Source organism: Equus quagga, chromosome 12 (assembly GCF_021613505.1).
Source record: "Equus quagga isolate Etosha38 chromosome 12, UCLA_HA_Equagga_1.0, whole genome shotgun sequence".
Lineage (NCBI taxonomy): Eukaryota > Metazoa > Chordata > Mammalia > Perissodactyla > Equidae > Equus > Equus quagga.
In genome coordinates, this window is record NC_060278.1 from 94,372,246 (window position 1) to 94,390,531 (window position 18,286).

Consider the following 18,286-nt stretch of genomic DNA (forward strand, 5'->3'; position numbering starts at 1 on the left):
TTTTAAAGGATTAATAGCTTTGGGGTACTTTTCCCTGTGAGTGAACAGTGTGCTAATTTGCTCAGTGCTTTGGTGGTGTTCTTTTTTTAAGACAATTGCAAAAGATTCTATGCAAAGCCCTCTAATTCTTCCACTTCAGTGGTCTGAATCCCACTAATAAACAATCAGGACTTTAGACTCCCTTAATAATGGAGAGAGATTCAAACGAAGATGTTTTGCCACTCTCTGCAAATTCCTGTAGGTGCTTCCTGTTGAAAAGGCCGGCGAAATTATGGATTTATTCAGGACTGATTGCATTGAGTATGTAAGCATTTTTGAAGGATTAAAAAAGAGAGAGAGTGAGAGATGTTTGTGAGCTGAATGAATAGGGGGATTGCAGCCTCCAAGCTGCCCAGTGTGGCATGGAGCAAGGCTGTGTTAGGAGCAGGCAGCAGACTTACTGCATGGATGAGCGAGGACCCGGACCTCGTCCACAGCGATGTAGCCAGGATGACCCTTCAAAGAGACGGATTCAAATATCACCTGCAACACACAGGGCGAGAGTCAATTTCACAGAAGTGTTGGAGGCATTCATCACAGGAATCTGCCCAGCCCCCAAACCTTGACGTTTCTCCTTCCCATCAGAACCACCCAAAGAAGCCTTACATTAGCCTAGGACGCTACCCCGGCAATTGACTTGGATTTTCAAAACAAGGTAGAAAGGCCACACTCTGGTGACTAGCAGAAGAAGAGTCAGCCACATGGAACATTTTTAATGGATTTCAGAAATAACACTTGGATGCAAGGAAAACACCGGAATATGGCCTGCAGACCCAATCTGCACCTGTCTCATTGTTTCAAGTGAAGCACAGAGAAAAATTCCTTCCTAATATCCCAACTTTCTTATGAAGGGTGAGGGAGAAGCTTACTTTGGAAGCTACCATAAGCCAAGGAGGGTTTCTCCTGATTTGATTCTACATCCCCGAGGAACATCTTCCATCTGAATTTCTTAATAACACATCTGGAAAATAAGCCCCATGCACAACTATTGGTATCCGGGAGCCCAGGGGCAACAAGTTCTTTGAACTCTCCCTTCTGACTCCCACCCAAACTGCTTATTTCAGTAATGATTTAAAACTCAGTTAGTTTATTTGTCACCCAACCTCTATCTTCACCTGGGAGATGGGAATATCTGTGTGGACAACACGACCAACACCCTTAACCTCCCTAATGCCTATGGCCTTATCTTCCAATCAGCTTCGGCCACACATTCATATTCATCCTTCTCCACTCCAGAAACTGGAACTTCCATCCTCCTGTACTTTGGCTCAGCCTCCTACCCAACACTCCTCTCCCAACTCACTCCTCTTAAACCTGCTCCTCCGGCTCAAATGGTACCCTGGACCTCAACTTTTCTAGAACCTGTAAGCCTGCCTGGTCCCCCTGTATTCTCAACAAGCCACCAAACATTGGCTAATCACCTATCCCATTCTCATCTAAAGCCCCAATTCCTTCTTACCCTTATTTCAACCGTGGCAAAGCCTATTGCAAATCTGCCTTCTCGACTCTTATACCCCACTCAAATGTTCCTCTTTCAACACCCACCCACCCAATCCCAGCAGACACCCACATCTTCAAGAGGCAAAAGGACAAGGGAGGCTTGACTTCTAATTTCTGACCCATCAACCTACTGCATCCATACCAACCACTGCCTCCTCTCTGCAAGGCATGCTGGAGCTCTTGACCCCTACCTCTACTGCATTTTTCAGCTTGTTGGTTCTTTTGGTTCTCTCTTTTTCTCTTGTATCTTCAAACTCTCCCTATTATCCCTGACTTTGACATTCATAAATGCTTGGGCTTCTCTTATTCTTTAAAAGCGACACTTTGGCATCAGGTTTGTCTCTAGTATAGTTCAATTGTATTTCAATCACATTTAAAATTCTCAATAGTTTTATTTACACTCACTCTCAATTCTTCCTTACTTCCCACTGCAAAACTTGAGTCCACTATAATCTAGACTGTCTCTCCAATACTCCCTCCAAAACTGCTCTCAGGGCAGACACCAATAATCTCTTAGACGCTAACTCCAATAGATATTTCTCAATCTTTATCTGACTTTAAGAGGGAAGACAGTGTAGTATTTGGGCCCTGGATCAGAATGGGTTCCAGTCCTGGCTGTACCACTTACTAATGTGTGACCTTGGACAAGTTACCTACTCATCTGTAGTTGTAGTCTATCTTACTGAGTAATTATTCAGATTAAAGGAGTTAATACACTACTTAGAATAATGTGTGGCACATGGTAGATTCTCAACAAATGTTTGCTATAATTATTACTAATACTTGACCATTTTTCTGTGGTTGTCTATGTTCACAGCTTCTTCCTTTCCAGGTCTTTCATTAGGCTCAGGCGACACTCCACTCTCATGGTTTTTCTCATAAATCTGGGACTATTCTACCATAGGTTTCTTGGTAAGCACTTCTCTTCCTACATCCACCCTTTAAGTGTGGGCCTCTTTTACTCATTTTTTTACTGCACACACTTCCTTCAGTGGCTGTCAATTCACTGATAATCCCCAAGCCCAGCTCTCCACTCTAGACCTTTCACCTGAACATCATTCTCACTTATCCAGCTCACAGATCTCTATTTCCACCTAAATATCATACAGATCCTCAAACGCAGGCTGTATGCAGCAGATCTGAGCAGCTTTCCTGTCAAACCATCTCCCTCACTGCCCAACAGGCCATCGTTCCTGAAACATGGTCCTTGGTGGGTTGCACTATGACCCACCCAGTCACTGAAGATTAGGATTTAGGCCTCTGCCTGGACTTCTCCTGCTCATTCCTCACATTCATTTTCATTTTGATTCTGTCTTCCTAGTATTTCTCAAATCTGCCCATGTCTTTCCATCTCCGCTATTACATTGAACCACATGAAGTAACCATTTTCTAGGTTAAAACCAATTGGATAGCAATGCCACTACTCTGGTTCAAATCTTTGTTGCTTTTCATCTCTAAAACCTCAAGAGCCTATGAAATGGACCCCCTCCCTTCCATCTTTTACTCCTCAGTTTAAGTCTGTGGATGGAATGCATGGTGGGTGATGTCATCAATGGGAAAAGCTCCATGTGGGATCTTTTTGTGGTCCATGTGGTCACTCTAGGTTAGTGGATTCAGAGGTCAATGGTCTCAGTGGGGCTCAGCGCTCCAACAGCTATAACAAGTGAGCAGGGAACTGGTGGAAAGGGTGGTGACGGCTGTGAAGAGGCAGCTTCCTTTGGTGGTAAGACCTATCACTGAGACAACAGGTGGCTGCCTGGGAATTATGTAAAGTGACTTGGAGATGACAGTCACACCAAACATAGAGCAGCTGGCACCAGCATGACAACCACTCTGGAAGAGGGATCCACTAAGATTTCAGGGTCCTTCCAAGAGACTTAACAGACAAAATTGTGCAGTGGGTAGGGGGAAAGTTTGCAGAAACAGCAGTGTGATAGCTGCCTCATCCTGCAGAGGAGGAAGTCCACAGAAGACCTTACTATAAAGAATTATGCATCTAATTATATTTTTAATAATTCAAAGGAAACCAAAAGCAAAGTCTATTAGAAAATTTTTTTAAAAAAAGAACATACACAGAAAATACATTTAAAAAGAAATAGCATGAAAGCATTCAAATTGTGCAATAAAAATTACAAAATTATGAAAAAATATTTCCGTTGTGACAATAAATATAAACGTGTTAAAATAGAGAAAAGCCTTCAGACTGTCTAAATAAGCAAAGTCTAAAGGTATGCTACAAGCTAAACACCTAAAACAGAATGACTCAGTAACCTTAAGAATAATAAGTTGAACAAACACATAACAAGGAAATGCAAGTAAACAGAAAATAGTTATTGCAAAAATAACACAAAAGCATCAAAGTAGAACTTAAACCAAAAAGAAAAATAAACACCAGTAAGTGGACTAAAATGGTTATGTTAAAAAAAGTGCAGGAGTCAATAGACTTACAAGAGAAATTGATGGAAAAACAAATAGTATTTGAAGACATTAACCCATGCTTTACACTCTGACCAATCAAATAGGAAAAAATAAAGATACCAAGTATGTATATAAAATGAACAATAATGTATTTACCAGACATATATTAATGAATATAAAGAGAGAATGAAATTTCTGTTCAAAAGCACATTGATTATTTACAAAAGAATATATAAAAGTCTAAAGTATAACTTCTAAAAACCCTCAAAGAAGAAATTGTATAGATTTGGGTCTATACGTTTTCTAACCAAATTCACATTTGGAAATTAATGGCAAAAGCTTAAAAATCAATTTATTAAAATTGAAATATTGTAGGGGCTGGCCCCGTGGCCGAGTGGTTAGGTTTGCACGCTCCGCTGCAGGCAGCCCAGTGTTTCGTTGGTTCGAATCCTGGGCGCGGACATGGCACTGCTCGTCAAACCACGCTGAGGCGGCGTCCCACATGCCACAACTAGAAAGACCCACAACGAAGAATATACAACTATGTACTGGTGGGCTTTGGGGAGAAAAAGGAAAAAAATAAAATCTTTAAAAAAATTGAAATATTGTATATCTTTTAAATATACAATACTTTCTTACTAACTATGATGCCCAAGTATGTTTTGTATGTTAACAAAAGTCTGAAACAAAATTAAAAGTCAAGTGGCAAGTTGAGAATAATATCTATAATGTATACGCCAGCTAAAAGGTAAATATCCTGTTTTGTGTAAAACATTCTTGAGAATCAGCAAAATAAAGTCTCTAAAAGAAAAACCGGCAAGTGACTTCAAGAGGGAATTCACAAAAGGTGAAGTAGGAATGGTAATAATCTATGAATGAAATTTTTCCTTTTAATGACACTAGAGAGAATATGGTAGATGAATATTTTCTTCTTTATAATTTCTGGATTTTTCAAATTTTCTACAATAAATATGAACGATTTTACATTTACAATAAAAATTAAATGCTTTAAGGTGCATTATATTTTCCTATCTTTCCACATGTTATATCTTCGCTAAGGCATGTACAGTGTGCAGGTGACTCTGCTGTAGCGCCTATCACACCATATTGTAATTGCTATTCCCTAAACTCAGTCCACTGGGAGCAGGAACAGTGTCTTCATTTGTTAATTCATTCATCAACATTTACAGAGACCCTCCTCTGTACCAAACACTGAGGCACATGCCGGGCTTATCAAAATGAACAAGACAAGTAGTGCCTAGTCCTGATAAACTTCACATTCTAGTGAATGGAGATGGAAATGAAACAAATAAATATGTAAGTTACACTCATTTTGTGATTGGTGTTATGAAGGAAATAAACAGAAGATTTTGATTAAGGGTAACTAAGGAGAAGAGGGTCTCCTTCACTTATAGTGGTCAGGAGGGAACTCTAAGGAGGAGACAATTAAGATGACACCAGAAGGATGACAGTGGCCAGTCAAGGAAGAGGTGGTGGCAAGTGCAAAGGCCATAAGGCAGGAAAGAGCTCAAGATGATCTGGGAACATAAGAATGAGAGTGGTGTGGGGGATATAGTGAGTAAGCTAGAGAGGCACTAGGCAAGGCGAGAGTGTCGGGTGGGGTCAGATGACGTGGAGTCTTAGAAGACATAGTAGGGAACTTGAATTTTCTCCTAAGTCACTGAAAGATTTAAAGCAGGGAAGTGACATAATCTAATTTACATTTTAAAAAAGACCATTCTGGATGCTCTTTGGAAATTGGGAGGTGGGCAGCTGAGCAAGAATGAAATAAACAGACCTAGCAGTTGCTATTGCAGCCATCCAATAAAAGATGAGGATGGCGGGCTGGCCCTGTGGCCAAGTGGTTAAGTTCGCGCACTCCCCTGCAGGCGGCCCAGTGTTTTGTCGGTTCGAATCCTGGCCGCAGACATGGCACTGCTCATCAAGCCACACTGCGGCAGCGTCCCACATGCCACAACTAGAAGGACCCACAACTAAGAATATACAACTATGTACCGGGGGGCTTTGGGGAGAAAAAGGAAAAGAATAAAATCTTTAAAAAAAAAAAAAAAAAGATGAGGATGGCTTTGATGATAGGGGTGACTATAGAGAATAAAGATGTTGTGGTTTGAGAGATATGTTCAAGGTAGAGATGAAAATAATTGCTGTTAGAACAAGAGAGGAGGAGTGAAGGAAAGAGAGGACTCAGTGAGGACTCTCCAATTTGGGGCTTGAGCTTCTAGGCTGATTCTGGTATCATTTATTGATGTAGGGAAGATGACATGATGAACGTGTGTACATGGGCAGGGCTATGTCAAGACTTCTTTTGGCCACGTTAAGTTTGAGATGTCAGCTAAACATCTAACGGATATGTTGAGTAGGAAGCTGGCATTATGTTTCTGGAGCTCATGAGTGATTTAGGATGAAAGCTACAAATGTGGCAGTTCAGCATCGAAAGGTCATTTAAAGCTATAGAACTAGATGAGGTCACCCTGGAAGACAGAGCAGAAAGTTCAGAGAAGAGGGCTAGGGCCCAAGGCCAAGTGTTTGAAAGCCCAGTAGAGGATTTTTTAGGATGGGAGAGACTGGAACATAATTTTAGATAGAGAGGAATGAGTCAGAGAAATAGCATAAAATACAAGGAAGGGGATGAGGGATCGATGAAACAGGATTCTAGAGGGGACAGGAGTCAATTGGGGTCAGGATGCCAGTGGAGGGATTGGTATTGACCAGAAGGGGCACCCTATCAACAAAGACTGAATGACAATAAAAATAGAGAAACATAACCACAATAATAAGGTCAACAATATTGACCATTTATTATGCGGTCTTGATCTAGCCTCTTAACAGCCCTAAGAGGTGGAGCCAGCTCAGTTACCAAAGCTCAGAAAAGAAGTCAGAAGTGGACCAAGGACTGAGGCCCTGGTCTCCTGGTTCACAGTACACGGCCAGGCCCACTACTGGACTTTGAGGAAAAGCAGTGCAACTCTCCTTTACCTAAAACACCTGGTTAAGCAGAATTCTGACTTTTTTTTCCAGTTAATCAAACTTTAACTTAATTAAACTCTCCTAACACTTTGTTTCTCATATCATCACCCAGTATCTAATCTAAATCATAACAACTAACAAATATTCCATGAATGAACACAAGGCTTGTCATGGGAGAAAGGATGTGTGATAGTGAAACATACATACGTTCACTGTTCTCTCTCCTTTCTTGTGAAGAAATAAGAATTCCATAATGAGATAATCTTTCATTCATCAGAATTCCTCTTGGGAGATTTTTTTGTAAAGCATTGGGGTAGGCGAGACTTGGGTTTCTCAAATACGAGATAGTAATATTCTATAATTAATAAGGGGAAGAATGTTCTGGTTTTTCATTAAATGAGTTAATAATTGTAAAGTGCTAATAATACACATGGTAAGATATCAATAAATGTTACTAATACTGTTGCTGTTACTCTGGGGAGAGGGATGGGAGATGAGAGGGAGAATGCAAGGGAATGGTGGTAGATCTAGGGAGAGGGAGAAAATAACGGACTGCCCAATGGGACTATCCACTGTGCCCCCACCCTAAACCTCCACTAAAGTTCCTATACTCAACAGTCTCTGATGTGAGTCATGACTGGTAGAAATGGGTAGAGGCTGGGCTTTCGGTCCATGAGGAGGTAGATGGAAGTAAAGAGGCACATGTGGTTTCAGGAGCCAAGGGAGTTGGGGAAGACAGTGGAGAGAAAGCGCAGAAGCATGGATAAGACTGTGACAGTCCACAGAATCCCTGATGAAGGCCCCAGACTCACAAGACATGGAATTCGGTCCATAGTACGTTTATACCAAAGGGCAGGCCCTGGATGGAGCAGAGAATAAAGCACCTCCCAGAAGAGAACTGGGGAACATCCTCCCCATCACTGCCAGATCGCTCAGAGCAGAATGCTCACAAAACCTGCAGGAGCCAAGAGGGTCCTGTCCTTGGCATGCCACCCTGGAATTAGATTTTTTTAAAAAGTGATGCCAGTGCCCAGCCCTCTGGCTGAGTGGCTAAAGTTCTGCACACTCTGCTTTAGTGGCCCAGGGTTCATGGGTCCGGATCCCAGGCATGGACCTACTTCACTCATTAGCTGTGCTGTGGTGGTGTCCCACATACAAAATAGAGGAAGACTGGCACAGATGTTAGCTCAAGGCTAATCTTCCTCAACAAAAATAAAGAAAGAAATAAAAGAGGAGGATTGGCAATGGATGTTAGCTCAGGGTGAATCTTTCTCAGCAAAGAAGACACGCTAGCTGCTGTGAGATAGACCCCTCAATGCCTGGGGAGTGGAGGGTCAACAACGCAGATACAAGGCTGGGTGGATCAGAAATAGTGCCAGGGAGTGGCAGGGCACCATTCTTCCCTAGAAAGGAAAGAAAAGGAAGGAAGGTCCATGCGCATGGGCTTGGACCCTCATGCGTATACCTTGACTCACCTGCTGAGGCAGGTCCCCTAACACTGAGCTCTCACAGCGGGGCTGGCCCAAGTTCCTGGGCCAGCTGACTGTTTCCAGAAACAAGGACCAACCCTGGGGAGCACAACGCCGGGCACCAGAGAGGGAGATCTCAAATGGTGGCTGGAAGGTGCCACCAAAATATTACGGGACGGCAGGCCTCAGCTGCAGAGAAGCACTGGGTACTAGGAGAAAGTGGGCAGGGTCAGCCTCTAGAGATCACATATAGCCCCAAACCTCTAAAGGCCTCCTTAGCCACATTGCGTGCTTAACAGTTCCGCATGGGAATCTGGTGATGCAAATTACTGCTGGGGTTCATGGCTCAAGTTTCTGACCAAGTGATAGGACCTCCAAATGCCAGTTAGGCCTTGAGGAGTTGTTGCAAGAAGCCATAGGGCGGGGTGCAAGGGAACCCGATCAGAGTAAGAAGGTTTGATTGCAGCAAGATACTGCAGGGGCAGCTCATTGGGAAGCAACACCAGCAGTGATGTGCAGACATCTGGAGAGATGTGGGGGTCCGCCTGAATTCTCACTGTTGATGAAAAAGAACAGAGCCCTCTCCAACAAACAGAATTGCAGAGTGGAGCTCCGTCTTGTGTGGTTCAGGAAAGGCGGGCAAAGAGCTGCGGCTCCACCCCTGGGCCAGGCTCCAGGCCACCAAAGTTCTGGGGAATGTGGATCATCGGAGTCCTCTCTTCACATGCCCCTGAAGACATCTGCAGCCTCAGGTGGAGATGAGCACCCCATCAATGGGCTTCTGGTGTGGGAGCTCAGGTCAGGAAGACCCCAGCCAGTACCTAGCCAGCTCCAGTTCCTCAGGACAGACACCACAAGGGGACAAGGTGACACCAGGACCCTCTGTGATAGAAGGACATACCCAGGTGTGATGAGGAGAGGGAAAATAGTCATTTTCAAGTGAAGCATACTCACAAGGAAACTCAAACCAAGGCCCTTGAGGAATGAAATTCAGGAATGGGAAAAGAGCCAGAGGAATGGGTAAAGAATAACGTAGGCCACTCCAGCACTGTCTGTTTACAGGGGGCAGGGCGGGCAAGGTCGGGGGGCAGAAGTAGGCCATGCCAGTGTATAGAGGCAGGGGCCCTGGGGGGCAGGGACTGGAGCAGAAGGTCTAGACTGGGAATCCCGACTTCTCTGCAGGACATTCTGCCAAGTGGACGTCCCGTGAACTGCACACGTCACAGCCCCTAGAACCCTAGGGACCTCCTGGTGTCCGGGGATGAGGCCTGCACAGAAAGGCACAAACCTCTCCCTGTGCATGACTTGCTGGGCAAAGCCAGGAAGTAATTTCCCAAGAGAAGCTCAGAGATGAGTCACCCTCAACTCCTCCAAAAAGCAGGTGGTGGGCACGGTTGGGGGAGAATGTGGATCTGTCAGGACATGGCTTATGGGAGCTGGCCTCTTACCCTCGCCTTCTGGGGTCCCTGAGCAGAGAATCTGTACAGCACAAATTTCAAGGGGCTGCAGACATTTTCTCAAAAGATAAGAGATAAAGAATTGTTGGCTCACCAAAACTCTTCGTAGGAAGAGGACGACCGACATTTTTCATGGGAAAGGATGGCTTAGGGTGAAATCAAGAGAGAAACTCTTTCCCACACCAGCCCAAGGAGGCTGAATATGACAAGGAGGAGGGTTTGCTGCTTAGAGAGAGGGGTGGGTAGACGAGAGAGGAAATAAGGTTGAGTTCCAAGTGCGGGAGAGTGGCCCTCTTCCTGTGATGCACCCTCTTGAATTATGCATGAAGTTACGAAACCTACAGAGTGTCTGATGGCAGAGGGACTGCTGAGAAGGGGACGGGGCTTCAAGTCCAGGTGAGGCCAAGTCAGGGGAGTCCTAAACTTCAGGGGTCAACACAGCACTTACAAATGCTGAATGAAAGGTCATTTCACCGAGGCAGATGATGCAGCATAGAGTGAGCATGTGGCTGCAAAATTAATAAAAGTTCTTTTATTTTTTTAAATCTTGGGACAGAAAACTTCAGAACCACTAAAAACATGAAATAGAATTCATACCACCTGGAAAAGGGCAGCGAGCTGAAGCACAGCTTAACGTCATTTGACAGGCCCCTGCCCTCCTGAGAGGAGGCAGGAGTGGGGTGGACGCAGGGGGACATTTCCCACACCAGGCCCTGCTGAAGGCCTGCTGCAGAAAGTCCACTTAAGAAAGATGAAATTTCCCTGTTTATTAGAGAGCTAAAAGTCAATTTTAGGACTGTGAAATATGACTTTAATAAATGAATACATAAGGTGCCAGAATCGGAAGCCCAGACTGCTGAACACCAAAAATTGTATTTAGTCCACAGAATCATACATGCAGGACCAGAGCTTGGGGTATGGTGAATTTTAAAATCCATTTTGCAAGTGTCTTTGAATCTCCTGATATGTCTGTCCCCTTCTCTCTCCCCTAGATGTATGTGGATGGGGGCGTGGGTGCCCCTGAGTGTGTGGTGGGTCTGGGAGCATGCAGGTGCATGTACACCTGTGTGTGCTCCACTGTGTGTGTGGCCATGGGACTACCCATTAGTGGCTGTGTGTGTGACAGAGAGACACATGTGTCTTTTCTAAACTGCTGCTCTTAGCACATTAGTGGCTTTTTCACCATGAAGCTCAGAGCAGGGGAAATGTAATGTAAGGTAATGATGCTGTAATAGCCAACAAGTTGGAAATCAGAAAACTCTCCCAGAAGAGGCTGCTTATCACAAGGCCAGCTCAGAGATTAGCAGGGACAGCTCAGCCGCAGGGGTGTTTCTTTAAAGAAGGCCTCCCCGCTCCTCCCTCTTTTTCTGTTTTTTCCTTTCTTCCTCCTCTCTTCCTTCCAACAATTGCTGAGGCCCACTGCAAGGTTTACATGATGTCATATATATGCTCTCATTTAATCCACAGAAGAACCTTTCATTGAACCTATTACCCTCTCCATTTTACAAATGAGAGTACTATGGTTCAGAATGATGATGGATGCATCCAACATTACACAGCTAATAAGTGGAAGATTCTCAGAATGGGAAAGCTTTTTTCCCTAAAGGCAGGAAACTGAGCTTGGAGCCAAAGGACCTAGGCAGGATTATGGGGACCTCAATTTACCAATAATTTCCCTTACTCAAGATCACAGGACACATTGCTACCCAACATGGGAGTTATACTGTATAATCAAATGAGAGGCAATATGCTTAGCACACTGGGACATTGGGGATACCCAAGAAATGTCCTTCTCTTCCCTCTATACTCCATCAAAGAGCATGGCCAATAGCAGGACTGGCCCTCTCCTGGGCCACTTTTCCTGCTCATTATACTTGCACCCGTGACCCTATCCTGCACCCATTTGTGTTGGACTAAAGATAGGGGGTTTCTAATTGGAACCCTAAGGCCTCCTTGGGGTAACCGTGGGCTTACACCACTTAATATTTATACTCAGTGATACAGGAGGAGAGTCTTGGGGCTGGGACATTGGGGTTCTGGTCCCAACTTTGCCAATGATTTGCTCTGTGCTCTTGGACTTCATTGTCCATCTCTGGACGTCAGCTTTATCATCTACATCAGGGAACAGCAAACTATCACCTAGAGGCCAAATCTGGTCTGCCACCTGTTTTTGTATGTAAAGTTTTATTGGAACACAGCCACATCCATTCATTACATATTGTCTGTGGCTGCTTTCACACTACATCTGAAAGAACTGTACCATGGACGTTGAACTGAAGGATGTCTAAGAATCTTCCGGCCAGTAACTCGGCACCCTCAGGTCCAGCTTCTACTTCAGACTGTAGAGAAATTTCTCCAAAATGCAGATCTGACTATGTCACTTTCCTACTTAAACCCTCCAACATTGGGCATGGGAATTAACTGCAAATAGGCACAAGGGATCTTATTGAGATCATGAAAATGTTGTAAAGCTGGTTTACGGTGATGATTGCACAATTCAGTAGACTTATTAAAAATCATTGGATTGCATACTTAAAATAAATGGATTCTATGATATGTAAATTAACCTTCATAACATTGTTTAAAAAAAAAACTTTCAACAATCCCAGGCCAAGACGATCTGGAGCTGTGCTCTTCCAAGTGTGCTCCGTGGGCTCGTGGCAGCCTATGCCATGCATGCTATCAGTCCACAATGAGATGAGAGGTGTTTAGAAACTGTTAGAGCAATTTGGCATTGCTGTGACATTTTTATTGCGGTTTATGAAAGTATCGGTCCACAATGAGTTGAGGGGGACAAAATGGTCTTCCATCACAGATGGTTTGAGTAGCACTACTGTAGACTAAATTTAATCTCCTTAGCCTGGCATCTGAAGACCCCATGACCTACTTGCCCCTGCATACTTAGCTCCCAAAATGTCTCCTTTGCAACCTACCCTTAAAGAACTCAGAGTCTCCAAACTCTGCCAAAATCTCTCACTCACTCCCCCAGCCCATGGCATGACCCTGACAACTCCAATGCCTTTCCCTTCCTTTTTCAATAATTATTTATTCATCCTTCAAAACTCAGCCTAGCTGTCATCTCCTCTTAGAGGCCATCCTAATTGCCTTGACCTCCAACACCCTCTTCCCCAGGGGTAATCTTTGACTAATTATCTCATCTATCTGAACCTCAATTTTTCATCTGTAAAATAGGGATAACAATAGCATCTGCCTCATCAGATTGTTGTAAGCAATTATTTTACAAAAGGCTTCAATGTTTATTTTCCTTGGGGAGCCCACATGCATCCTATTGTACTGCAATTGTTTATTTATATATCAGTCTCCAGACCATGATCTCCAGGGAGGCAGGGATGTGTTGGATCGCCTCTGCATCTGCAGGGCCTGGAGAGAGATGAAGCTCAGTAAACATGAGCTGGACAAGTGAGTGAGTAAATGAAGCCCTTTCTGAACCTAAACTCTAAACTCTAGGCAGGGCAAGAGGTATGTAGATATATTATTACTTTTTGAAAAATCAAACTCTGGTAAAACACCATACCTGGTAGAAATGTGGCCAGAAGGTGCTGATGGCAAGCTCTGCCTTCACCCAGCCCTCGGTGACGACCCCGGACACATTCCACACAGGGTTCCCCTGGGGCCCGCCGTTCACCTTCACATACACATTCAAGGCCCCCGGGCTGGACCTGTCGCGGCTGGAGAAGTAGTAATGGAAATCGATGCAGTGGGTGTCATTCTCCTTCAGGGTCGGCAGGAGAAGGTGGGCCTTCTGGCCAGAGGCCCTCCCTGAGCTGTTCACCATCATGAAGGATCCTGGAGACCCATAAAGGGGGTGGGAAGTAGAGACAAGGAGAGAAAAAGAAAATCCTTCAGAGAACCAGTCACACTCATAAACACGGTGGCCAGAAATCAAGCCACTCTAAAGGATCTGGTTGATCCTGAGGAAGCCACATCTCCTCTCTCAAGCTGAGCACACTCTTCTGTAACTGGGAATAAAAAATCCTACTCAACAAGGCAGTTTTTAGAATTAAGAGATGGTAACATGTATGAAGTATTTCTACAAAGTAGAAATAGTCTATAAATATTTACAGAAACAACATTACATCTAGCAGCTCCTGAAGGAAGCATGGAATAAAAACCCAGAAATGTAGTGAATTGCAACCTCCACGGGTGAAATGAGGTGAAATATAACCTCATTCAAGCTTGGGTTGTCTCAATGGAAGCAGGAACTCTACAATACCGGAGGTGTCGTTCCAACATATTCCACCTGGAGCCTTGTATTCAGTACACGGAATATATCAGAGGAGGACATATAAAAAGTAGAGTATGTTCAAATACGCAAAGAAGACCCTGAAGAAATGTAAGAACCAACTGGAAGGTGTTGAGCCTGGAATGGAGGGGAAGTAATATTTGCTAAGCACGTAAAGAAGAGCTGTGTGATGCTAAGTATCTTATTTATATATTATTCAATTTAATCTTCAGCATGACCCTGGGAGATAGAGGATTTTCATTTTATTTAAAGATTGAGTGACTCTCCCTGGGCCACTCAGACAGGGAAGGAAGAGACTCAGATGCTCTCCAACCTCAAAGTTTATGCTTTTACTACTATTTGCAGAAAACATGACTGATTTTCAAGCACTGAAAATGCTGTCTCCTAGAAAGGAAGTGAGCCTCTGTGGAGCTGCTTTGACAGATTTAATGGTTGTTTCCAGTTCTTCATCCCTCCCTGGATCCGTGTCCTTGGCCTCTGGCTTCGCGGCTCCTACAAGAAGAGGCAGAGGGTATGTCCCCTCCCTTGACCTTGGGCTGCACTTGCTTTGGTCAACAGGATGTTAACAGAATGACACAAGGAGAGGCTTGTAACGTGCTTGCCTCGCTGGGCTTGCCCTCTTGCTCTACTGCCCCCTTTCATTAGAAGAATGCGCCCCAGGTGGCTGCTGCCCCTTTCAGCTTAGGATTGAGAATAGTCACATGTAGAGGAGAACTGAGCTCAACCGATAGTGAAGAACCAAGCCATGCCACCCAGGCAGCTAGAAGCACAGCCACAAGGTCAACAAGCCCAACACAGATCAAGCCAACCCACAACCGATGCTCAGACCCATGAGTGAGAGTAAATGTTGACTGTCGTTTAGCACTGAGTTTCCTCTTGGGTTGGGAGGCAGCCTTATTGTGGCAATAGCTATCTGATAAAGGTGACCAAGAGAGCATACTTAGGAAGGAAACCACCAGGAGGCACATTTCAGTTCAAAGGACATTCTAACAAGTAGAGCTGATGGGATTGACTGCCCGGTGACAAAGTGAGTTCCTCATTACTGTAGGTGACTAAACAGGCTGGACGAATTGAGGAGATGTCTAAGGAAATTTCACAATCAACTGTGAGAGCCGAACTCTGTGACCTAGAGTCTTATGATTCTATGAAATAAATTGCATCATAAAACACAGTAGGTAAATTCAGGTGGTTCTGGGATGAATATTCCCACCGAGAAAACCACTGTTACTGTGAAATCTTATCTTAACCACTAAAACCTTCAATTCAGAATGAAACCTTAAGACTACTTAGATGAGCCAGTTCAACAGCTATAAGTAGCCTCATTCTTTCACCCTAATACCAAACAGACTAACAGTTGCCAGTTCATCAGTCCTGGGAAATCTGTATTTTGCTTGGGTTCTGGAGGGTACCAGTGATTCATAGCCCATCTCTCCTGGGTTCCAAACAAATTTAAAAATAGACAACAGGAGAGAGACTTCAAAATCTCCACTTTATTATTCAGGAAGCTGGATTAGAGAAAAGAACTTGAACTTGAGGCCAAATTAGGCTCTGTACATTTTCTTCTCTGAACCAGCATGCAGAGCAGCTGGATGATCATGGGCTCCCTCCTTCCAACTCCACCCTAGAGGGCCACAGCTGTCCTCAAGGGATGACCAGTTAGGGCCATAAGGTGAGGCTCATCCCAAAAATGAGCCAACAAGAAGCCAGGTGACAAAGAGAAACATGAACCAATGGCTATCAGACTTTCACCATTCCACCAATCAGAAAACTCACCCACCCCCTGGGGTAGGGGCCACAGAAAGCAGCGCAAAGGGGAATCTTCCTTCGTGTTTCCAAGAGAGTAAAGTTTCCTAGTTTATGGGCTGGCAGTAACACAGGGTAAGTGGAGAGATGTCCTTTGTCAGATGTCATCTCTAATCATCACAACCTGCCAGTGAGACAGCAAGGAAGGAACCACTGCAGGAGGGAAACTGAGGTGCAGAGAGAAGACTGAGCCAGCATCCATGACCTACATCCCACGAGGTTCCAGAAGGTTTCCCTTGGAGAGACAAGTGATGACCCACAAACCCCACAAAGGTCAGGTGAGTGCCCCTGCCACAGAGGAGTAACACACCTCCAGGAAGGGAAGGTAAGAAGCAAGTGATGCCTGGCTCTCTCCACTCAGAATCCCATGATGTCCTGTGGACATGTCAGCTCCTGATCTCCAGCCAGTTCACGCCAGGCTACTTACCGTCCACGGCAGAGGGAGTTGAGAAGGTTCCCTTCCACCAGCTCAGGTTCCCACTTGTTTATATCCTAGCTCCAGTAGGGAGAAGACTCACTGAGGAGGTAGAGCCAGGTAACATCCACCCACTCCAGCAAGTCTAGGGACACCCTCCATCTCGCTGCCTCCATTGATTGTTAACAGATGATGCTGCCATTTCCAGGCGGAGCTGGTGAAAGTGCATGACCCTCCATCGACTCTCTGTGTAGCAGAAATTGCTGGTCGATTAACAAACCTGTCCTCTTTGTGCTGGGCACATAGCTGGACTACCTTCTCCAGCCAATTTTTACAGTTTGGTGGGGCCATGCAACTGGGTTCTAGCCAATGGGGCCTGAGTAGGAAGTGTGCCACTTCCAGGCTTGGTCCATAAAGGCTGCAACCCTCCACCCTCCACCCTCCTCTGACCCCCACTGCTCCATTCACCTTTGTTCTGTCTTTCAAAGGAAGATCCTTGGACCAGCAGCCTCAGCATCACCTGGGACCTTGTAAGAAATACAGAATCTCAGATCCCACCCCAGGCCTACTGAATCTGAATCTACATTTTATCAAGTTTCCCAGGTGATTTGTATGCACTTTAAGGTGGGAGAATTCCTGTCCCATTGTCTTTTCCCATCCACCAGCTGAAAGCACAGGATTCTAAGAGCTTGAGAGCAGAGCCACAATAAAAAGATCCCAGTTCCCTGAATGACCATGACCATAAGGAAGGCCACCCACCTACTAGGAACACTCATTTTGGACTTTAAGTAAACAAGGAATAAACTATTATGGGTTATTAAGCCACTGAAATTTTAAAGTTTATTCCTGTGGCTAGCATTATCATTATTCTTTCGGCACCCCCATAGAGGCCCTACTTCCTCCAAGTCCCTTTATTTAAGGAGATAACATGAGAAATGATAGTTACTAAGCGAGGCTGCAAGATGCTCCAAATAGGGACATCATTAAGAGCAGTGCCCTAGAGTAAAAAGAAGCCGAAAGAAAGAAGAGAATGAAAGAATGGACTCAGAGAATGAATCCTTGAGAAGGGAAGAAACATTTTGGACCTTCGTTAAGATAACTTGCGTCTTAGGGGGGCCAGAGTTGGGTTGACTAGGGGCACACACCATGCTCCCCATCACCACCACCCTGGCCCCTATTGTCATTTTGTGTGATTTGATATGCAGGCTCTGGCTTTTAGATTAGACAGAAAGTGTTTGGGTGCAAGGCTCAGAGAGATAGACAAGATAATTTAAAAGAATAAAAGAAAATAATAACTGCTCACCTCACCCCACCCAGCCTGCCCACAAAGGAAGGTGGGTGCAGGCCAGAGGGTAGAGCAGCACGGAGTCCTGCTCACGAACGTCTTAATGTGACTGGGGAATGAGCAGTGCTGCTTTCAGGTCCAAGTGACAGAAAGTGACAGGATGAAAAGTCAGCATCAGCACCTGGCATGCCTCACAAGAGAGGAAGGGGTGCTAAGACATTGAGAAGGGCACCCATAACAGCAGCAAAGGTGGGGTCTCCTTCAACAGCTTGCAGGCAGTGGGCTTCCATGAGGATTCCAGAAAGGGGCAACATGAGCAGCTGGTCTTATACCTGTGCACTCACAGGACCCCAGGGATTCTCTTGAGTGACTGGGGAGAGCCTTATGAGGGGAGACAGAGGCCGACAGTCAAGCAGGTGGAGGCTTGCGGGACAGAACATTTAGATCCTGGATTAGTGTCCTATGGCTGCTGTAACTAATTACCATAAACCCAGGGGCTTAGTACAATGCAAATTTATTCCCTTAGTGGAGGTCAGAAGTCTAAAGTCAAGTTGTCGGTAGGGTTTCTTTCATTCTAGAGGCTTTAGGAGATAATCCATTTCCTTGCCTTGTCCAGCTTTTAGTGGCTGCCTGCATTCCTTGGCTCAT

The 18,286-nt window shown here is 44.8% G+C and overlaps 1 protein-coding gene across 1 annotated transcript in view; it reads right to left on the reverse strand.

The window, feature by feature from the left end:
- Nucleotides 1–18,286, reverse strand: part of PTPRT (protein tyrosine phosphatase receptor type T) — a 1,006,957-nt gene that overhangs the window by 646,023 nt on the left and 342,648 nt on the right. Inside the window, exons 3-4 of the mRNA XM_046677949.1 lie at nt 13,407–13,678; nt 441–522 (exon numbers count right to left, since the gene is read on the reverse strand). Of these exons, the coding sequence (XP_046533905.1) occupies nt 441–522; nt 13,407–13,678 (354 nt within the window). The remainder of the gene's footprint in view (nt 1–440; nt 523–13,406; nt 13,679–18,286) is intronic.